At 43.9% G+C, this 24,017-nt stretch overlaps 1 protein-coding gene across 1 annotated transcript in view; it reads right to left on the bottom strand.

Moving 5' to 3' along the window:
- SNTB1 (syntrophin beta 1) overlaps positions 1-23,789 on the bottom strand; it is a 111,308-nt gene extending 87,519 nt beyond the window's left edge. Inside the window, exon 1 of the mRNA XM_021546490.2 lies at positions 23,185-23,789. Coding sequence (XP_021402165.1) covers positions 23,185-23,707 — 523 coding nt within the window. The 5' untranslated portion in view covers positions 23,708-23,789. The remainder of the gene's footprint in view (positions 1-23,184) is intronic.
- Between the last annotated feature and the right edge of the window lie 228 nt (positions 23,790-24,017).

The raw sequence follows: 24,017 nt of genomic DNA, 5'->3' as shown, positions 1-24,017 counted from the left end.
ACATTTGGTGGAAGAAAAAGACTATTGCTTTGAATAAGATGACAGTTTTCTTAGCCAGCCTGTAAAAGACCCAATCCTTAAACTCAGACTGGAAATTGCACTTTCTGTAGGTTTGTGAAAGGTAGACATATGTACGTATTTACTGTGAAGCAAACAAAGAACAGAAATAGCAAGAAGATTAATAACTTAAATTGTAGGCCAAAATAGCAGGTGTTTGAAGCAGTTCAACTTCTGAGTAAAAAACCAAAGCCAAGAGCTCGAGTGCCTTTGTGCAAGCAGCTTTGCCATGCCCCAGTGGCTGTGGAATCCCATCTGAGCGTGGAAGAGGTGACGAGGGCTTGCAGCACTGAGGACGCTCCACCGTGTGACACGCAGGAGTGGGAATCAGAAAAAAAACACACAAGGAATGGTGACCCAGAAGTCACAAAAGAGAGAAAAAAGGCAAACAGAGACTTGCTGGGCTCCTTGTTGACACGGATGAAGGTTCACTTCATAGAATACTCTGTGTTCTATACCTCGGGTGCAGACAGACCACATGAAGACAACAGTGTGCTAAGCTGACCACACGCCCTCCCCTGCCAAATTCTCCAAGCCTTGAACATTTTGCAAAGGTTTTCAAATGCTTTGGTTCCTCTTTGTTTCCTACACTACTTCTTCTTCACTCTCTTTACTGCTTTGGTTTGTAAAGCCAAAACCTCTGATCAAGAACCAGATTAAAAAAAAAAGGCACATTAACAAAAATTACAAAAGCATTCTTCATTCCTGCATTTGAACAAAGCTGACATTTCACATACATTCATAATTCCTATCAGCTAAAAGGGTTTACAGGACAGACACACTCCCCCTGGGCTATCATTTCTGTAATGGATTCTTTACTAAATCTACATGCCAGTAAAGGATGGATTGTAGATATTCCAACAGCAAAGCTGATTAACTAAACATAACTACTTCCTTTGAAACTTTAATAGATGGCAAAAATCTCCATTTATCTATTCTTATGTGTGAATTTGAAATATATGTGAAACTCAGTAGTCTTCTGTCATGGAAATTAAGAATGGGATTTTCCAGGTACCTCATCAGGAATCCTGAAGTGAAGTGAGGGCTGCTGCTGTGGCAGGTCCTTGGGATTAGATGACAGATGACTTTTCATCTCTAATTTTTATTGGATTTCTAGATGTGCTTTTTACTTTCACAGAAATACTTCTTTATATGAAGGATGCATTTACCAGCTCTCTACTTGGCACCTCCATTTCAAGAGATTTGTAGCCTTATCAGCAGAAGTAAACATCAGTACTTACAAAGACTTCAATATTGAGAACATTTATTAGTATTTCTTAGCATTTATTAGCTAAGTTTGTTCACCCCAAATTTAAAATGTTCAAATGGCTACAGCACATGAAACCATACTACCTGATGTCCATCCTGCTCCTCAAGGACCACTACTGGCATAAAGAGGGCTCACACTATAGCCAAAATAACCTAAGGCAGACTAATGTTTTAGCTCCTTTCCAGATTCAGAATGCTTAATTTCAATATGAAGTAAAAAAATTTGGGCCAACCTCACATCTTGCACCTGCTGCTGCCTGTGTTTTTGCAAGAATGATACCAAATCCTCCTACCTCCTCTGTCCTGTGCAAAACTGACAGGCTCTGAACCACTGAACTTTCAATAGCTTTATTCTCTCCACGGAGGTGAGAAATGTGCAGCTAGGCCTGGGTTTGCCTCCACTAAAGCTGGGACATGTGTTTACCCCCTCCAGGAAAGGGCAGAGACCTCCATCAATCCAAGCCACAGGAAGGTTGCAACTTCAGGAAAGCAAAGATACAAATATTTTTATTGAAAATTGCTGCTTAGACACCTTGGTGGTAGCATAAAGGGAAAAATAAAAGAAAGAAAAAGGTAAAGGGAGAAGGAGAGATGAGAAAGAGAGACCTTGTGAGGTCTAGAAAAAATAACTTGCAGAGCCATGTAAAAGAGTTTGAAAGAGCAAGAACAACTACAGGAATACATGCAGAGATGTAGTGTGTAAGATTTGATGTTCATATACAGAAGAACAGAAAAGGAAAGAAAAACATTGTGGGTGCATCAAGCAGAGCTATATAGTCTGGTCCTCTACCTTCACCCTGTGCCATGTGTCACTGCCACCACCCCACAGCAGCTCTGAACAAAAGGGACACTGGCAGCTCACAGCAGTGACCCAGGAGAGGAGGAGAAGACAAGGAAATGAGGGGAAAACTAGGTGATTGTACCATATCAATTGTTAAGATAAACTGACACAGTGCCACTTACTCATCTACCCTACAGCCAAAAGTCCCTGAAGGTTTTCTGTCTGCCTCCACTGTGTACTTGTGGGCACTAGACCTAAAACTGTTTATGGACATCTGAAAGGTAATCTGAACCCAGGAACTCATGTAGGCATGTTGATCTCTGGCCTTCACTGTCTGACACAAACCTCAGTATAAGGCTGATGTAGTTCAGTCCTTTTCCAAGGGGTAAGCTTTTGTGCATATTTCTCAAAACCCAATATAAAACAGTGTGAAGAGGGACAGGTGAAGTATTGCAGTCTGTATGCCCAAACTGTGAGTTTGGAGAAATGTCATCTGGCCTATTTACAGCAAGGGGTTTCCATGGCCTCTGCATTCTAGTGTTTTTTAGTCATGTTGATTAATTCAAAAACCCCTCCATAAAAGGAGATAATCACTGTTTCAGACACAATGGTTCTTTTCACATACTGTCACAGAATTTGAAACTTTCAGATACACTGATATTAGGCTAAAACACATCAGTTAAGGGCAAATAAAAAACCCATCAAATAAGAACAATGTATAAGGATGTAAAGAAGGCTGCTGCCTCCAAAAGCACTGCATTTAGCAACTGCTCAAAAAGCATGCTCTCCTGAAAACTGAAACCAGTCAGCATGCAATAGTGATTTCTCCAGCAGGTTCAAGAAGTGCCATGCCAAATTCTTGGTCCTATCCACAAACTGCAGTTTGCCACTCTCTCTGCTGGGCTGAAGACAATACCCTGGGTGAAAAACTATAGCAAAACCAAAGACAGTGAGGGAAACAGGAAAGATATTCAGGTAGGGAATAATTTCACCCTGTTGATGAAATAACACAAACACTCCTCATGTTCAGCTGTGTGAACCAACTCCCTGCCTGATTGCAAAAGCACCACACAAGGGACAGTTCAGGTCTGCAGCCCCAGACTATTGCTGGTTTAAGTCTCTGAGCCAGGCCCTTAGAAACTCAGATAAAAGCCTGAACCATGCAAAGAAGAGTAAGGAAAACACAGCTGGGGGTGGAAGGAGATCAGTGCTCCAGTGACAACCATTTGAGAAGTTTTAAGTGCAATGCAACCAACACCCCAAGTTCTCACACATGTATTAACTCCCACCAGATCAATACACTAAAGTTGTTGGATCATGCAAAATTGTATTTCCAGATTGCAGCACTCAATCTTCTGGAAGGGCCATGCCAAGGACCTGGAAAGAAGCCTTGTGCTAAGAAATAAGTTGTAACAGAAAGAAATAAGAAATAAATAAGTTGTTGTCTGAATAGGAAATGCAAAGCTATCCTGCAGGCATGAGGCAGTCAGTCTTGCTGACTAAGGGTCACCACCTTTTGCAAGAAGTGAGTCAAGTTCTCAAGATCATTTCAGAGCTTTCCAAACCTACTAATCCCATTTTTTTTCTGTTTTTTTTTTTTTTTTTTTTTTTTTGTTTGGTTTGTTGCTTTTGTTGTTGTTGTTTTGTTTTGGCGTTTTTTATGTTTTGTGGGGGTTTTCTTGCAGATCTTTGAAACCTTCACAATTTTCTAATTTAGCTACTAAAGATAAGCTTCTTACAAATCTGGTGGTGTTTCCTGATTTATTTTATTTGTTTTTAAAAAATATTTTTTCAAGAAAGAAAGTCTTTAAATATTCAAACCTGGTATTCTGGATAGTGTTGCCAGATTCATTTAGTATGAAGAGCATGCAGTGGAATAAACTACTGGTGAAGGTGCAAAGAACCAGAACATTCAGGCTGTAGTTACCAAAACTCAGAAACAAGAAGGCAGAAACAACAGAAGTGACAAGCAACAAGTTTTAAAAATCAAATTTGTTACTAATACAACAGGGACAGAATACAGAAGGAAATAGTATTGTAAAAAAAATCTTACATAAACTAGAGCATTTGGAAAGGCTGTAGACCTCAAAAAACAAGCAGCTCTGAAATGGGTAGAAAAGTCAATGTATTTAAATGGCCTCCAGGCACAGTAAATTCAGCTTGGCTGGGTATAGCACAGGACAAGTCATCCAGAACTGAGATCCATGAAAACACTAAAAAAAAAAATCACAGGATTCCCACACTTAAAGTGTGGCCAGCTGCAAAATGTGGACCAAATTTAGCATGCCCAGGAACACAGTGAATTCGAAGTTTTTCAGACATGTCTGCGTATGGCTAGCGAAAAGATGGAACTAGGGCACTGCTGGCACAGAAACCCACTCATGAATAAGATGTATTTTTTCTCTAAGCAAGGTGTATACAAGCAAAGCTGCTGCACTTCAGTCTCGCTCCCTGTGTTGATGCAAACCAAGACAAACATGCCCAGCTCCAGAGGCTCAGTTGAATCTGTACGTTGCTCCTTGGCACAAGGCTCAGTTCTATCTCTTCTTGCCCATTGAAAATCTTGGGGAGTATCTCATTTTCTAGATCTTGCTCCTCACTTCAGCTGTAACGCCATTGCTCTTTCTGCCAAGTTGATACCCAGCCTTTGTCCACAGCATAGGTACTTTTACCTTTTGCAGAATTTCCCACTCCCCCACACAATCCAGGAGACATTCTGTATAAAAGATTTATATCCATCCTTTAAACAACACCTCAAGGTTATATAAAAGCTGGGATATGCAGAATACAAAGCAGGTGAGAAGCACACTTTAACTTGCAGGTGACAGAATTAACACTGAAAATTCAAGATTATCACTCATAAGTCTAGTGCTTAAAAAAAAAAAAAAAGGAGAAAAGGTGTCTTTTTTTCTCAATTGTGGCACAACTTGCAACACTAAGAGAGATTCTGGCCCTACTCCATCAATGAGTGTTTGAAGTTGGTTTCAGCAGGGCCAGATTTCATCCACTGCATGTTGTCAGTAACAAGACAAGCCTCAGCATGATGGGTTCAGTTTCACAATGGCTTTTCATGGATCTTAAATATGAGCTGTCTCACAAAAGGGACCTCCAATGACTTGAGCTTCTCATGGCCTTGCTGCCACCCAGAGAGCCGACCTGAGGACCTGGAACACAGCATGGCCACAGGGAAGCAGCTGGCAGAGCTCAGGTGAAGGAGCAGGAATGAGCTGCCAAGGCCAGGAGGATGGCAGGAAATTCTGATCAGCTCAGCTGCAGTTTCACAACGCATTGGTTTCAGTGACAAAACCATCTCGCTGGATTCTTCCTCCAGCCTCAGCATTTCTGCCTTGTGCTGCAGTCCACGACTCCTTTCTGCAGACACAACTGCTTTCCAGTCTCCTCTGTAAGCTCCATCATGGACAAAGGGAGCATTTGAGATGACATCTTTTCTGGAGCACACATTTAACCCGTGTAAATTTAAATAATCACACAATTCACAGCAATCTCAAAGAGATGCAGTGCAGCACAGGGATGGGCTTTGCTCATGGAAGTCTCTTGCCAAGGCCAACACACAACACTATTACATGCTAATATTCTCAAACAGTATACATGGGTTTTGTATTATTATTGTAACAAAGATATATAGCACTTTCTGCTCTTTGGACTATATCCTGCCTGACACAAAATTCCAGTTCTGGAGAACCATGAAACTGAATGAGAATGGAGACATACAGAATTGTCCTTGGGTGTAAAGGAAAAACTTGAAAAACAGTATAAGGGAGGGAATATATGCCACATAGCTTTAATTACCTAAGATGTCTAACTGGATGCCAAGCTAGTATCCCCATAGTAAGTGAGGAAGGGGAGTGGCACCTCCCAAAAATCACTCAGTCTGTTTCTCTCTGCTGCTGATCCTGAGAGAAGAGATGCCCAGCATAGCCTAAATGTCTACAGTAAGAAGAATCCTTTCTAAAGGTCTGAACACACCTGAGAAGGGGGAAAACAAAACCAAAATCACAAGCATCTTTCTCTGCCTATTACCTCTAATACTCAAAATTAGAAATTAAGACTTTGGGGGTCACAAAGGTCACTACACAATGAGTAAAAAAATGACAGTGTAAAGGCAACACCCAAAGATACAAACAACTTATTTATAAAATACTTTATAAATAAAGGGGATAATAAAAAAGAGGAAAAACGGAGAATGATTTATCCTTTCAACCAAAAGCCTAAAGCAACTACTTAACAAATGCTGTATTCCAGACATTACCCTTCAAATTAAAGTCTACCAGAAGCCTGGGCTGCAGTCTGGCTGCCCAAAAAGGACAGAGGCTTTCCACCAGACAGACTTCTTGGCCAGCTGTGGTACAGGGACAGTATTGGTGGGGCATTTTCCCTCCTGCCCCACAGGACATAAAAACATCAGTGCATGAGGACAGCATCCCAGCCACTCTGCAGCTTCACACTGCTGGCTCAGTGATCCTCTGCCCCAGAGGGAAGACCATAGCAAGACCCCACACACCAAGACACCAAGATCTGTTGTTACCTCTACAGCATGAACAAGATAAACCATGCCCCAAAAGCAAACATGCCACACCAGGCCTAAAAAGACAGGTTTCACTTGGCTTTATTTGCTGAAGCCCAGCCCAGCACCACAGAGAAGCACAGAAGGATCAGCACAAGGGAGCTAGAGGAACAAAGAATGGGCTTTGGCTCCAGCACAAAGCTTTTTCAGCACTCAGTCTTTAATTAGTGTTACTGGACATTAATAATACTGCCTACCCTGGGAGCCAAATGCTTGGGCCCACCCCTCATAGTCCATCACCACTGCTGTAAATAAAGAGACAGGCATTTGGAGGTGATGTACACATTTTCTGTAGGATCCAGCTTCATGGCTGCCCACACCCAGGCTTGGCTTCACATCATTAACTGTATTAGAAGGAACTGGAGCACAACTAGTGTGCACAGAAATCAGACCACGCTCCCTGCATGACAGGTAGGGTGTGAAAAGCATTTGCCCTGGTGATGGGAGCACTCCACACTTGGCTACAGAGGTTCAGCCTCACCAACCTCAGCAGCTTACAAAGTGCCAGATTGAGTGGCAAGGACAGCCAGCAGGGATCCCAACCTGTGCAGCATTTGAGCAGTGCTCTGGATAGCCATGGCTATTAAGCACCTTCCTCTTCCTACACTTCCTCTGATGCATTATTGAGATAAAGTCAAAGGAGCCACGCAAATGACAGTGGCAAAGCTGGAACTACAATCCCAGACATCCCACCTCTCTGCTGCTGATGGCAAAATGTGCTGCAAGTTACACCAAACTCAGGAAGAATGGTGAATAAGTCTTGGGCCAGGGGAAGTAACTCAAGTCTGAGTTTACTTAAAAAAAGTAAAAATACCAAGCACTTGAATAGTATCAGTGTAAGGCATCATATAAATGAAAAGAGCAGAATTAGACTTTTTACATAATTCCAGATCTCCTCCAAAATTTCACAAGCGCACATCTTCTGAAGTAACAATGGTAGGCTCTTGTAAGTTTTAAATTGCTCCCACAAGAGGCATTCCCACTAAACACTTGTAGATGTAAGTTGCCAAGGAAAGAAACAACCAGCAGTGGCTTTGCTGGGCACTAATGCACCTCTTCACCACTCAGAGCACTAGGGCAGTGAGGCAACTCCAAGCCTCCAACCAGAGCAGAAAACTTGTGCAGAGCAAGCTGGGGAGTCTTGTGACACAGCTGAAGTACCTCAGAGCCGATATTAAACTTTGGCTTCTAAAGACTTAAGCTGTTTCACTGCCTGCTCGACAGTTCCCTCTGTTAGCAGCATTTTCACAGGGACACAGAGGAGCCACTTGTCTCTCTTCTGCTGTCCAACAAGCCGCAGACAGCTGGTTGTGCTGGTCAGAACCCATTTTGCCCGTTCCCTCAGAAAGAAGAGGGATGCTTGTGCTGGGGACACAAAGGCTGATCTGTTCAGAGCTGGCTGCAGCTCTGGCTGACACAGGCTGGCGTCAAAGGGGGAAGGGTACAAACACAAGGCTTGTCCCATTTCCCCAAAGACTGTTCCTAGCAAATGTCATCATTTCAAGCACTGAACTTCGAGAATACTTGTGTGAAGTGCTCACGGAAATCTCAACTGTGTAAATTGGATTTTAATTTGTATATTCAACATTGCCGCTTTTTAAAAAGAAGTTAAACACTGCTATGTGTTTCCTAGCAGAAAAAGCCATGATCTGTAAATGCTGCTTCTCTCCTTGGCAATCACCACCATTTGTTTGTTTTGGTGCAGCTTAGGAAGGAATGATAATAAAAACACGAGCACTTTTTCTCCTCACCTTGAAGGGGGACAGGCTCAACAGCAAGCAGCTTTGTATAGTACAATCGACACTCACGTGCCCACAGGAGAAAGAAAACAAAGTCATGGCTCTTCTTGCATAGCTTTACCCAAACTAAGCCTTAATGAAATCAGCATGAAAGACATTATATATGCAAAGGTCACCCTCATCTATGTAATTACAGAATGAGGATGTGGACAGAGGAATCCATACACACTAAACCTCAGCCTACACACACACTGCAGAGCAGGTCGGGGCATTCTGCCTGGCCTTGCTGCCTGCCCACCCTGCTTCAGCCTACAGAGTGGAGTATTTTTATTTGTAGGGCCCCCCTTACTTTCAGGAAGTACCTGTGCATAGAAACCATGGATCCAGCCACAGCACAAGGCAGCTGGAAGGAAAGCTGGTCTGAGGGGGGCTGACAGTGCCCCCCAGGCTCCATCCCCCTCACTACCTACTATAATAAGCCCACCTACTATACTAAACAGGGCCATGGTGGAAGGTGGTTCTGGGACAGAAGCATGTCCAAAGAAAGGCAAAGGAGCTGGGAAAGGGTCTGGAGCAGGAATCTTATGATGAGTGACTGAGGGAGCAGGGGGGACTTAGCCTGGAGTAAAGGAAGTTCAAGGGAAATCTTATTTCTCTCTACAACTCCTTAAAAGGAGTTTGTAGCAAGATGGGGGCCAATCTCTTATCCCAAGTAATAGGACAAGAAGAGATGGCTTGAGGTTGTGCCAGGAAAAGTTTAGATTGGATAGTACAGAAATTTTCTTCACAGAAAGGGGGTTATCAAGCACTGGAACAGGCTGCCCAGGTAAGTGGTGGGGTCACCATCCCTGAATATATTCAAAGATGTGTGGATGTGAAATGTTGGGATGATTTAGTGGTGAATTTGGCATCACTGGGCTAACAGTTGGACTCAATCAATTTTCTAACCTGAACAATTCTTTGACTCTGTAAACCACTCCCATCCCCAGAGCAAGCAGCCTGATAGGCCCTCTTTTCTCCAGCCTCCTTGACCACTGTGGCTCACACACAGATGTCCTTCAGCAGGGCTTTTCAGAGGGCTCAAACTGTACCACTGTGGTCCTCCCACCAGAACTGATCCCCAGAGGAGTCAATGCCAGGGGCATTGCAGCTGGAGTGCCATTGAATCAGATTTAATTTTTGTTATTCATTTATAAAGGAAATAACATTCAAAATACATGGCATTATTATTGCAGACCTGTGTCTCACTTGACTTTCCAGAATCAGTTACTATGTTTTAACTGGGTATTCTTCATGTAATACTCTAAGGTTTCTTTGTAGCACCCTCCAAAGCTATGATAACAGTTCTAACATTACAGCTTAGCTTCAAATCTCCATGTTTTCCAATGTTGCCTATATTTAAAAGAAAAAAAACCCACAAGGTAATCATGTTTTATTCCAGGCCTGGAGACCTCAGGGCTTCTGAGCTAACCCAAATTCCCCTGAGACTTCAGGCACAAATACAGACTTGCAGCTTCAACTTTCTTGTGATGATACCAATTCTGTCACTCTTCAATCACTCTTCAACTGTGGTCACAAATTTGCAGCTCTTTAGAGACAAGGAAAACCATCAGGTCTGGCTGTTAGCCAGGTAGCCATCAGCAGCTGATGGAGCCTTCCTGGAAGCACTGCCCATCCCAGCAGGGCTCTGCCAGCGTTCAGACACACAACGCAGCAGCCTGGAAAAAGTCAGCAAGTCAAGGGTTTGATTATGCAATTACTTGTTCAGCTGCAACGGCAGGTTTTCCTGCATAATCAGGCCGATAAATATAAATTTTTTTCTGGTGTTGCCTTGCATCCTAAATGATGCAGTCAGAAGTCAAAAAGAAGGCAAGTGATACCCAGAAAACCCAGTGGGGAGAGAGGCATTGTGTTGTTGGGTTAGGGGCAAGCCACGCAGAGAATTTGGGCTTGGTGTACTCTGCAAACCCAGAACACCTCTGATGACCGCCACGGTCTGGCACTATATACTGCAATGGCACCAAGGCAATTACAAACTCATATTTCTCCTGGAAAATCATCTAGGCATGGACAGTTCTATAGAGATGGCATGAGGGCACTTACAAACAGTAAGTTCGTAAGTGTTCAAATAGAAAGGGGTCAAATCTCTGCTGGGTGCAGCTTTTTGGAAAAAAAAAAAATACTAAACTACTGCATAAACCAGACTCCACCTGAAACTATAGTTTTGTTGTCTCCACAAACAGTGACCGCTTTCTGCTCCACCAAAATATTATTTTTAGTGTGTTTCTGCTCTTGAAGAGGTCAGGGCTCAGCTCTGAACAAGAAAGAAGACCTGAAATATCCTTTGAAAAGCTGTTGATACAGTATATGTCACCCTGGAATTTAAGGGAAAGCAGGGAGGTTTGTAGAAGAAACATTTTGATACTTTCTAATTTGATGCAAGTACCCACAACTTAAGCACATATGCGACTATGCAGAGCTACTCAACCTTGGTGATCAGCACAGAACTGTAAATAAAGAAACAACAACTGTTTAATCAATTATTATGTGCAAAAAATGATTGAAGTTGGAGACTGAACTGCTGTCATATGCATTTTACAAAGATTTTTCCCATCAGTGTTTGAAGGAGCGGAAAGGGAGGAGGGACCTGGCAGGGTAGGGAGGCAGTCTGGAGCCAGGTTTGCTGGGCACAGTAAAGCACCAGGGTAACAGAGACTCCATGGACAGCTCAGAGCAGAAAGCCAGCCAGGGGAGTCACAGTCAGGACCAAAGAGCTGTCCACACTATTTTAAAGGGGAATTAATACAGTAGGTGTTGGGGAAAGATAAAGCTGTATCAGCATCCTTTTTTCCCCATCAGTGATTTATGTCATTATTGCTTGCTAAAAAATATCATAATTCCATGGAAATTAATGGGAAAATTCATGCCAGCTTCAAGACAAGGTGGCTTTTACTCTCCCACCTCCTGCTCCATGTTGATTCCCCTTCCTGGCACTCTCTAGCAGAGGGCAGGTTGGCCCCACCAGCCTGGCCATCACTGTCTCACCACCAGAGGCTTGGCCACAGACAACTGGACAGGGACATTATGGTCTGGGTGGGGAACACAGACCTTGAGGAAAAACCCCAATTGCAGGTGCAGCCTCCTGTAAAGCATTTCAGCAAATGAATCAACCCCAAGACTACTTCAGTGCAGGTGTAATCAAGACTCTATTTATTTTTGTTTTCAAAGAACAATTAACTTAATCTACGTTGCCCTGAGATCAAACAAATTCTGTCTTGGATATGAGCAAATGCATGTACAACATACATGCAAGCTGTGTGTGCCCACCTGCATGCCCTGCCAATGTAATTCTGCTGACAGACATTTATAGCTGCACCCACACCAGGGCCAGGTCAGCTCTGGAGTTTAACAGCTACACTTCAAGGCATTCCTAAACCAACACCAGCCAATGCAATAGTGAACAGAAAGAAAGCAAAAAGAAAAAAAAAAAAAAAAAGAAACTAAATTATATATTGCATATTCCCCCACAGAAATAATTTCCCAGCCTTTATGGTTTCATGAACTTGATTTCTTCACATACAGAGTTCTACATGAAGTCTTTAATACAGCAAAAGCTAAAAAGGTAGTGGGACCAACTTTATTTACAGCTGCATTGAGAAGATATTAAAATTACACCTAAAAGAGCTATTTTATGTGAGTTTTAGAGACCTGAGAAGTCTCTTCCTGTATTCAAGGTTTCCACTGTGAGTTTCAGAGAAACAAGGAAGCATTCCCCCAAAAGTATGACTAACTGAAAAGATCAAATGTAAATGTCTTACGGGAATTCATATAATGTATCACTTGTGACTTCTCTACTGGAAGTATATTTGTCTTGGCTCATACCAAATATACATCCTTATCCACTTCAAACAGTGTGCATATTGATAGAAAAGTAACAAAACAAAGTGATTAAGGAGAACAGCATATCTAAATTTTCCAAGAACTGAATAAATACTTTCACTTATTGAAACTAACTGTATTTTAACAAAAAGGAAACAAAGTACTACATTGAGTTGGTCAAAACTTTTTGGCTATGAGAATTTCCTGTAATAAATGTAATGTGACTGCAGAGATTTTCTATGAGGAGATGGTACATTGGGTAATTCCCTGCTCTTCTACACAGAAAATTCTACTTATAAAAGGTTTTAAATGCAAGTTCAAATCAGTCTTTTCAAAGAAAATTGATTAATTTTTAGATATAAACTGCTATCTAAAATTGAAACATAAAAATTCCCACAGAAATCCGCATGTTTTCAAGTTAGCCCTTCCTTTCCTCCCTCAAAAACCAAAAGCTATTTTTTCCCAGTCTTTTGTAAAGAGAGAGAACTCTGAAAACTCTCTAAGGTTTTAATATTATTTATGCATGTAGACAAAAAGCTCTGGCAGTATTTGAATGAAAACTCAAGCATTAAATACTAACATTTCATGGTATGCCTAGCAGAAAGGTTCAATACATATATAAAACAAGATCAACACAAAATGATTCTAGCACTGCAGTCCAAACACAGGCAAAGCCCAGAATCAATTTCAGCTTCTTTTTAATGGGTGTAATTTATAATATGCTCATACTCACAATTTATTTCCTCAAGACTTTATAAAAAAACTGCTGCTCTTTTGATAATCTATCCCACATGTTTATTAAAATAGATATAATAAAGTGAAAGGGAAACATAAAACTGATGATCATTTTTAGTTTCAGGGATATTTTATATGCCATCTCTTAGAACTTCAATTTATGACTCTCCTTAATAGAGACTTTCAGGGATGATTTTAATGTTAAGTGGAAATTCCACTGGTTTGTTACTTCAATGCTGTCTTTATGACCTACTCTCACACATCACCTAGGTCTGACGTATTTATACACAGAGCCATTCACTGAACAGGAAGCTTCTTAAAACTAGTTGCTTTCATTTGCATTCTTCCCATATTGAAATATTATTTGCTTTTATGTCTGTTTTTGGCCTGACACTTGTCCAGCATTTCATAAACATAAAGAAGACTGAAGTTACCATGAGGTTTTTTACATCTTTCAAGGCAGGAATAGAGATTTTGCCCCCAGAGCTAGATGAGAACTCTGTTTTACAAACATCCCAAGAGCATCAGCATGCAATCCAACCAGTATTCCTGCAAAGAAAAGGGTAACAAAAGCCATGAAAGCAACAGTGCTTCAAGCAAGTGCTTCACGCTTATTAGCCAAGACATCTGCAGCACCTTTCGGTCTTTCATTAGGTTACAGCATTGTTTGTGTCACTTCTCACCATTGTGCTCAGAACTTCAAAAATCTGGGCTATGTTAACTGTTTGACCAGAAGTTTGATTTACCTAAACTTATAAAATCTAGAAAAGTTTAATGTGGGCAAAACACAGTAATAACACCTGGAGCTCTTAATTAAGAGCCTCTGTTGTCATCATCTAAGTCATCTCAGCTTGAAGCTTGCTTCCCTTCTCTTGCATAAGCACATCTTCCTGACTCTAATATGACAGAGCTCACAAACAGCCACATCCTTAGCTCTGGAAAAGTCTTCCCAGAGTTGAGATACAGAGTAAGAATCACAGAATAGTTAAGACTGGAAGGGACCACAGGTGGGGTATCTGGTCCAACCTTCCTCAAGCAGGGTGTCCCTAGAGCACATTGCACAGGGTTACATCCTGACTGTTCCTGAATATCTCCAGTGAGGGACACTCCACAACCTCTGCAGTGTTGAGCTAGAGCAGCCCACCACGACATCCTAAAAGCAGAGAGACCCAATGGGTAACAGGCATCAGCTCAGCTTCTCCAGACCTGGCAAAGCCCCAGCAGCCTAAAGCTGCCACGTGTGTGAAGGTCAAGCTCCAAACAAGGAATACCTGTTGATGGGACTGCTCATTACAGAAGTATGTGTGATGTAAACACATCTTATGGTCTGTGTCTCTCTGCCCAAGTATATATTTATGTGGTAAGAATCCTGCTGGGTCTCTGCAGACACTTCTTCATCCCAGCCACCTATCACTGGTGGAGGAGACTAGGCACCAGGAAAGGCTATCACTGAATGAGACAGGACAAGTAGGTTGAAAGGGACAAGTAGCAAGTAGTTATCAAGAATATGTTCTTTGGAAAACAACTGTAATTTGGAAACCTTTTTTCTGTTCACAGCATCCTCCACAAAAAAGTCCCAACCAAATAAAACAAAAATACAAAAACCCAAATCAGAAAAAATAAATCAAAAAAAGAAAGCCACAAAGAAATCAAACCACAAGTACTGAAGGCAAACTCTGCTCATCTTATCCCTGGAAAACACTCCTGAACATCCAATACTTAAATACCTCCTTTGGCTTTACACCAGCAAGAGAAGGATCCTTCTGGCTTCTACCTGGGAAGAGTAAGACCAAAGGGAATCTGCCTACTATAAGGGAAATCACATCTGCCACAACAATCCTGCTAGTCCCTCTGCTAGTTTTGTCTTTCCAGGCTGTTTAACGGGGACTAAAGCCCAAAGCCCAGGATAAACAGATTAAACTTTCACCGAGTTAAAACTATTAGCTTAAAGCAGCCTCATAGGATACATGCTGGATAACTAAACCTCTCCAGCATCTTCACAGCTGTCTCTTGCTCCCCTTGCAGAATCAGAACCAATGGCAGTTTAAACACATCAGTATAGTAAAGCACCCTGAAAATAGCTACTTTTTAAATAATTCAGACTAAAGTGGAGATCTGTAATTTCCATGGTGTAGCTTTTCGATGCTCTCTCATAACTTCTTGATAATGTTAAAAGCCAAAATAGGTACTGCACCAGCTGTACATACCTATGGCAAATGGATCATAAAGTTTAACTAATGGTCCCATTTCCCTGAAAGGGCACATGAGGCTGATAAATATTCCCAAGAGGTCATGCTCTTGATGCAAATCACATAAGCTGTGTCTCTTTTGCCAGAAAATAATTTAATTTATATTCTCATACCAGCTTTTTACATTTTATCTTTATGTTATGACATATTTCTAGCTTTCTGATACTTGAAAAAAAAAATCTGTTTCTCAGGTACTTGCACCATACCAGGAATTTACCAATTTTCAGCCTTTAAAGTGAACAGAAGCTGTTCATGTAGATGCACACACACACACATTACTCACTGGCATGCTGCCTTGAAGCTGCCTCACTGCTCAAATACATGTCATCTTCAGAAGGAAATATCCCAGAGCAGAGAAGAATAAATAGCCACAGCTTTAATTCTGCTGACTTCTAGAGCTGTGCCAACAAGCAAAACTTCCAACAGTTCAGCAAAAACCTGTGTATCATTTTTAGAAGGAATGTGCTGTACGTTAATAATTTCTAATCAGAGACAGTTTTTCCACATCTACTTTTCTGGCTCATTTCCTTACAATTAAAGACTCCATTTTACCCAACAGTACAGTACAGATGTGCCTCTTTGGCAGTAACCTACTTTGTTGTGCCCTTAGCATATGTGCAACAAAGCTGTAACCAGTTCAGTAGTTCAAGTTCTAGATGGACAAAATTAAAGCCAGACTGTAACAGAAGTGTACAGAAGCAGCAGCCAGAAATCTGTATCTGCCAAAGAGTTATGTGGAAATTATGTCCCTTAATTGAATTTATGTTAAGGAACAAACCCTAACTGCAAAGCAATATCTAGTGTTGAAGCAATCTGATGAACTAGTCACAGCTTATTAAACCTTTTTTAAGCAAGTTTATTAACTTCTGTTCTGGGAAAAATTATGTTTTGATTGCTAATTGGATGATGAACAAACCAATTCTGCCTTTTCCCAACTTTCCCCACAAGCAAACTTTTGTGTCCCTGTTTATTACTCAGTGTTGCTGGACTATGAGATGTTACAAAATGGTGGATGTCATAATTTCAATTAATCCTCTTTCCCAGAAGTCCCAGGTAAAGAAGGCTGAGCTATTAACCTTCTTTTAAAGCACAGAGCTATGGTCTCAGAGAGCAGCTTTCCTAGTCCTGCAAAATAGCAGCTGACACATAAGAGCATGAAGAAGGCTCACAATACACCTTCCAACACGTAGCACAAATGACAAATAGCACTCCATGCTTTCTACATCCTTTGTAGTTTCTCACAGACTTCTCTAACCCAAATCAGCCTCACCTTGAACATCTTCAAACTGCCTCCTTGCCTGCAGTGACACTCCTCAAGGCATGTACCAAATGCTGCCACTCCCCTGATGTTCCTTCTCATCTTTACAACAAAATTTGTGCCTCTGCCAAAACAAGTCAATTTATTCCTACTATTCCGAGTCTTAACTCTTTCCCAATCTGCCATAACAATACTGATTGCTCTAAGAACAGATGTTCTGCTAAGGACCCTTAGCACAGGCACACCTTGTGCTGGCAGAAGTATTTTTCTCTGCTCGACAGTTTAAGGTTTGAAGAGGTGACACAGTTGAGCCAAGTGAAGCCCACTTCCCACCAGCTACAGTTGCTGTAGTGACACCAATGTGGGGTTTGGAGGAGCTAAAAGAACCTGGCCCACCTCTATCCATCATGTCAAGGCCAGCAAAGCTGCGTTCTTTGGGCTACTCACAAACTCTATATGATGAGTAGCTAAAGGGTTTTCTGCACATTCTAGAAATACTGCTACCATCCCTTCTTCACCAACTATTTTTCTGAGGTGCTTGAGGATCTGTTTCGGACTTGGAAAGCCAGTCTTCCATGCTGTACTGGGACAGCTTTGCTCTCGTCACATTTTGTTCACTTATGCTATTTGCTCTCTTGAACTACTGTTTCCTCCAATTTCCCTTCTACTGAAGTAGCTGTACCAATTCTAACAAGTAGCCATGGCAACATAATCTTGCAGAATAAAGTACAAAATAATCCTATGATCAGAAATCTAAATTAGAAAAATGGAATGGAAAAAATGTGTTTTTAAAGCCTGGAAGCAGACTGACTACTGGCACAGGTTACAAATAGAGCAAACTCTCCAATACTTATAAACCCTGAATGAACACAAACAGATGCTATACTTACAGCCAAATTTACAGAAACATCACTAGCAGGGCAAGTTCCACACCATGTATTATAGAAATTGTGAGATTAAGAGAATAAAAGAAAGTTAAAACTCATTCCTAGTTTACACCTGAAACCATCAATCTATTGGGATCAGTACCTCAGCTGGGCTGTCCCAAATCCAAACTGGTTTGAATTCTGGATACTCCCCCAGGACAGACATGCAGTGAGCATCTCTGACTCAAACCCAGTGGGCAGCAGGGGTGGGAGGAGGCCAGTGCCCCTGGCATCACCTGTGTAAAAATGTTGCCCTGTGAGAGTGGAAATGGCCTTCAGAGAAAAGTCACCTGCCCTAGCAAAATTAAGACACAAACATTGTTTTGTTAACCATAGCAGAAGCCTTCAGCTTTCAATTTTACTCTCATGGTTTAAAGATTCTCTAAAGAGTTATACCAAGATTTAAATTCAATTTTCACGGAAAAAATTACTACTGGGATTTCAAAACATCTTTTCTTTTCTAATGATACTTATTAACATGTTTAATCTGTATGCGCAATTGAATCCCAGGTCTCTTAACATATTTAATTTTCTAAGCACCCTTAAGGAGATGGTAATAAGTTGCTTCTATAGGGCTTAGTATATGATTCCCAGGGTGGGTTGACAGGGTCAACCCACTTGGTCCAAATAAATCCAGAAATGTGTTGCCCACAACTGCCTTATTTTCTTTAGAGTAACCAGGAGAGAGGACTTACACAAGAATTACTGCAAAGAGGATGTACTGATTTTTATCTGTGAAAGGTGATACAGGCTGTCGGGACTGCTAAATTAGCCTGTAATCTAATCTAATCAATGAAAAACACATCAAGTGTTGCCACTCAAGCTTCCCCATCAGCTGCAGGCAGCTGAAACAATCAAAATTGAGATTCTCAGGGACTGCTTAGACCTGGAACTCTTAGAATAATATTACCTGCTCCTTTCCCTTTCAATTTCACTTTCAAACAAATGTGTGCCAAGAGCAGCTACGTGGGTCATGAAATGTACAGCTTCTAAATATAAGGCATTTCCCTAACTGCATATTTGCTGGTAAAAACATCCCCCCCCCAAAAAAAAAAAAAAAAAAAAAAAGATAGTTTTGTCCATACATATGCTTCCAGTATAAAGAATAACTACGCATACAATTTGCAATCACTAAGACTTACAGCCCTGACCTGACTGTAGTAACTAGTTATGTCACTTATTAAGTGTCCTGTGCCTCATTTTCCTCTATATTTGCAGGAGACATACTTTTTGGATAAATACTTTATTTTGTTATCCCTCAAAAATCTCCTGTTGTCACTACTTTACTGAGAGAAACACAAAAACATAGATAAGATCAAAAACTACAGTCAACAAGAAGCCCACACCTATTTTACACTATTTCAACATGTAATTCACACAGACACAATTGCTCTGCTTCATCCAGAGAAAATGAAAAAAGGGTAGGAAAAGGAGAATCCTTACAGTTCTTACAGAAATATCGTTTGGAAAATAGCACACATTACTACTGTACAAACTGTATCGTGCTTATTCTTACTTTGCTTCAAAGCTGTGTATTAGTCCCAAGAATGCCACAGAAGATGAAACAGGCTAGTATCCATATGCTGCAATTCACTATGCAGGGGGATTCCTCTCTGTGGGAAATTTATGCAAACCCAGGGAGGCTGCCAAAACCACTTCTCGATGGACATTGCAACTGAGTTAACTGGGAATCATTCAAAACCACTAAAATTCTAATAATGCTAAGAAGATGCTCCTTTTCCCAGCACATACCTTCCACCACCATTGCTATTAGCTCACCCACACCATGAAACAAGTTAGGGGAAAATGCCCTGCAGAAAGACAGCAAAATTCACTAATGCAGTTGTTTTTTTTTCCTTCACATCCCAGTACAGCATCCTGCTGGGGGATCCTGTTTGACATTAGCATAGGCTAGTTCAAGTTTTCATTTTTTTCACTGAACACATAGAGAATACAAGTAAAGCAAACCAGCTTAGTTACAGAGCATGCCAAGGGACTGCTCTTATCCAGGATGCTTTGTTAAAAACAAACACCTTTGGTGTCCTGAGAGTCACTTGAATGTAATCTGCTTCACAGAGCACAAAAGGGGCTGCTTGGTTTTTCCTAAGTGCTTATTTAAGAAGCCCAAATTTAACAGAACCTCAAGGAAATCATAGGTATAAACAATAGCTGTCAGGATAATTTTAACTTCCTTCCATGCCTGCAAATACGTATAGTCCAAGGAGGCTGCCTTGTCTCTCACGTAGGGAAATCCTCTCTGCTCCTGTATGCTGGTGAGAAGCTCCATCCTGCTGTTCTGAACACCTGGGAAGCCACCCAGGGCTGACATGCCCAAAGTCAGGCTACCCCCACCCCTGCTCCCTCTGCCTGCTCTGCTCCCCACACTCAGGCTGTGATGAAAAGCTCACAGGAAATTAAACCCTTCAGGCAGAAGTGGTCAATCCCTGCAGATGAGGAGACAGAATGATTTCTAAGGGTCCATAGTCCTTCCTCCTCATCACCTCCCTCTCCTCTTGAACATTCTGCTTTACAGCTCCGCTTAAGGCAGTATTACCTGTTGTATTATGTCCTTTCCATTTATTAAATTCTACTGGATTTAAGGTACCGCAGCCAACTATACAGACCACACCTATAAGTAGGAACTTTAGCTTAGTAGATGAATTACACAAGTGTCAGAGATGGAAAATGAGAAGACAGAACAACCCAACCTGGATATTAAATTTGTTGGAGTAGGGCCCTCTCCTACTGGGCTTTACAGCTGTGCCCCTCACACCAGCACAGCTGCTGCAGCTACATCACCCCTGACCCTTCAGCAAATCTCTCTTTCCACCAGCTAAGAGAAAGCAATCAATGCAGGAAAAGGGGCAAGTGTTAAAATGAAGCATTTCCTTCTCTTCACAGACCTTCCTCCTCCTGCCACCCACCCGGGTGCCAGCCCTGCCTCCCACGCAGGGTGCAGAGGCCTGGGGAGGGATTTTCCACTCCCTTGCTCCCTGCACAGGAATGCAGGAGAGACTACAGTTTAGTGCTGAGCTGGTAAATGCCTCATTCCACTGAGCAAGCAGTTTTAGGCAGGACACTATATAACAAGCAGGCTCCAGCACACTGATATTGGGTATTGAGACACATCCTCCCTGCCATCAGCTCTAGGAAATACTCCACGGTAAGACCCTTTCCAGGAATGCACAATGCATTGGGCAATACTCAGAGCCCTGCTGCACCATTAAATGTGTTTCTTGTGCTTTACACCTTGCCATGCCTTTGCAAATTTGACTTTCCTGGGCTGGAAGACACAAACAAATCTCAGAATCTCCCCAAAATGTAGATCTTACATTTTGACCCTGGAAACACATGCTGACTTTGCTCTGTGAATTGGATAGAGTCTAGAGAGGACCTGCACAAGGGTGTTGCCCTGCCCCATCACAGCCTGCTTTTTGCCATATATAACTCTCTAAGAAGTCAGGAAATGGCAAAATCCTATTGTCTGTAAGGAAAGGAAAATCAAGTGTTACCCTTCCATACTTTAAAGAGTAAAAAGAACTTCTGCATTTTCCTTCCTTTAGTAATAAACATACCATTTTAGACTCTGCTGCTGAAGAATGAGCTTCAAAGTGGGCAATAAAATCACAGAGAATTGTTCTAAGCTGCCTGTTTTCACACGCCATTCATGTGGAGTGGGTCCCCACTGAAGGGAGAAGCCCTCCCAGGCAATGCTGGAGCCAACGTTTGGTTTGGTTACTCTGCTGAAATAGCAAGAGAAAGCCAGGACAAAATACGGAGTGCAGCATCAGAATATTTTACCTCTATATACAGATCACTACTGAAATATATTCTCGTTTTGCAAATTACAAATTCAATTGCAGAAACAACTACTGAGGCACCTCAGCACGGAGCAAAGAAATGCAAGACAGCTGTGATGTCAAAAGGAGTGAAGGAGGGTGCTCAGAGTCCCCACTGAAACGGCTTCATCTTCACTCCTAGCCTGGAAGAAAACAGGGTTTTTTAAGGCTCACCACACAGAGGCAGGGAGATTTGCAAGCATCATATACATTACTCATTAGGTCACAGCAAAAGCCCAGCCACTACCTGACGGCACCCCAGAAAGACCTTACACTGCACAAGCAAATCAGTGACAAAATTTAGATGCAACAGCCCCACTTCAGAGAAGTTCATATTAATACTTCAGAGGTATAGCTGTAATCAATTCAGCTGCAGCAAGGGAAGACAAGATGCACTTCGGTCCTGCAGGTATTGCAGGGCACAGAGGGAGAGGAGACACAATTGTCCTCAGCTTCTTAAATCCTCATGGAGCATAACTCCTCCAGTTTTCACTGTCATAGGGACAACAAAAGAGTTTCTCAGCACACACTACTATGGAATACATTTGTCACCTTCTCTCCCTTTCAAACTTTTTCTGCAAATTTATGCCATAGTTGGCTGCTCATGGCTGATCCTCAGCTGCACCTCCCAGCCAGCGGTAGCATCTCCTTTTGCTCCTCAAAATAACCACCAAAAAAACACAGAAAGAAATGCGCGGTACGGAAAGGGCTACAGGTACAGCGAGGTGGGAGTGCCGGCAGGAAAGCGATGGCACAGGGGAAGGCAGCGATGCAGCATGCCTCAAATGCCATTGACCTCCGGTTAAATGAACTCGTGGGCAAATATGTAATCACTTTATCATACACACGCCAAGGGCAGTTCTGAAGCTGTTCATTCTCTCAGGTGGAGCAAGTAAATTAGCCCTTGTGAAAAGACGGGGATTAAACGTTTGTGCACGCCTCTCTCCTCATGGACTCGTAGTCTGAGGGAAACCGCCTGTGCTTTTCTACTCGCTCTCCCCCAACATCCGTCCCGTTCTGGGGGGACACCCTCCCTCCACGTCCCCTCCACGCACACCAGCGTCTGCTCTTTTCTCTGAGGTCAATTTCTAAGGCTACTTTTTACAAAACTGTTTCAGCCACCCTTGAGAAAGGAAAGGGCGCTCCTTTGCAGGGGTGGGATGGCTAGTGAGTCCGTGAGGCACCTTCAGCTTCATTTAAACCGCTTTGCCCCCACCCCACATCCCTATTCGGGAGTACGTGGTGGAAGGAGGAACTGGAGAGAGGGTGGTGTCGGGCGTTTCGAGATGACTGGGGCAAAGTCACCCATGTCATTCCCTTAATGCCAGGGGAGGAAGGAGGGGTTCCTTTACTTGTTTAACCTCTCCTCTCAAAGTACCCAACTCTCCCCACCTTTCTTGTACTGAAAAGATGTGAAAGCGTCCTGACGGCAGATCCAGAGGATCCCTCACCCTGCAGGAGGCTCGGTCAGGCTCCTACCGGGAGCCTCAGCCCAGGAGCAGATATTGAGTGTATTGGGTGCATCGCCGCGACCAGACGGGGCTGCGGAGCCTCCACCGACCGCGCACGGACGAGGCTGTGGGGACTGCACCGGCGGATACGAGAGCGGAAAGTTCAAGCCCGGCTCCCCGGCATCCCGCTCGTCCCTTGCCGAGGGGCTGTGTCCATGACACACGCCGTCGAGGGTCCCAGCGCGTACAGGGCGTGAACTCTCCGTGCTGAAAGACGCTCGGAGGAGCAGCAGGAGATGCGCGGGGTCATCCCCTCGCTCCCAGCTCGGCTCCGCCGCCTCTCGGGCAGCGGAGCCGCCCCGCCCCACAGGCCCCCGCTCCCGGGTGCGCACGGCCGGACCGCCCCGCTCCCCTACCTTCCAGCAGCACCTCCTTGCCGGCCCGTTTGAGCGCCTGCACCGCCTCGTCGTGAGTGGCATCCCGCAGGTCGGTGCCGTTCACGGCCAGGATGGCATCGCCCACGTAGAGAGCCTGGGTCTGGTCGGCCGCCAGCCCCTTGAAGATCTTGCTGATGAGGATGGGCATCTTGTTCTCCTTGCCCCCCTTGATGCTGATGCCCAGTCCGCCCATCTCCTGCTTCAGCACCTTCACGCACCGCTTCTTGTTGGAGATGGCCTCGGGCACCTGCTCGGGGGGGTCGGTGAAGGCGGTGCGCGCCGCCGCCGGCCCCCCGCCGCCCTCGGCCCCGCGGCACGCCGTCCCATCGCCGCCCAGCCCGTTGTGCGCCGCGCCGTCGGGGCGCTCCTCGCCGCTCAGCACCAGCGCCTCGCCGCCCAAGTTGGCCAGCACTTTGTGCCAGCGCTCCCGCACCAAAACTTCCAGCCAGCCGCTGCGCTGCGCCCGGCCGCCCCCGCCGCCGCCCGCCGCCGCTACCGCCATCTTAGGAGCATGCTGGAAGCGCCGAGTGACGGCACCCCCGGCGCGGCTCGGCTCGGCACGGCGCGGCCGCTCCGGACTTCAGCCGGGGGGCGGCAGCTCCCGGCGCGGCGGGGTGGGGCCAGGAGCCGCGGCCGCCCCGCCGGGGCCGCGCCGGGGCGGGCGCACCTGGCGGCACCGCCCGCGGGCGGAGTGGGACCGGGGCGTCCCGCCCCTGCCGCGGGGACACGGCGTGGGACCCCCGCGGGGAGCCCCGGCTCCCTCCGAGCCCCACGGCGTGGGACCCCCACGCGGAGCCCCGGCTCCCTCCGAG

This window comes from Lonchura striata, chromosome 1 (genome assembly GCF_046129695.1).
Source record: "Lonchura striata isolate bLonStr1 chromosome 1, bLonStr1.mat, whole genome shotgun sequence".
NCBI lineage: Eukaryota > Metazoa > Chordata > Aves > Passeriformes > Estrildidae > Lonchura > Lonchura striata.
The sequence above is the reverse complement of the archived record's forward strand: the minus strand, read 5'-3'. Positions and strand labels throughout refer to the sequence as shown.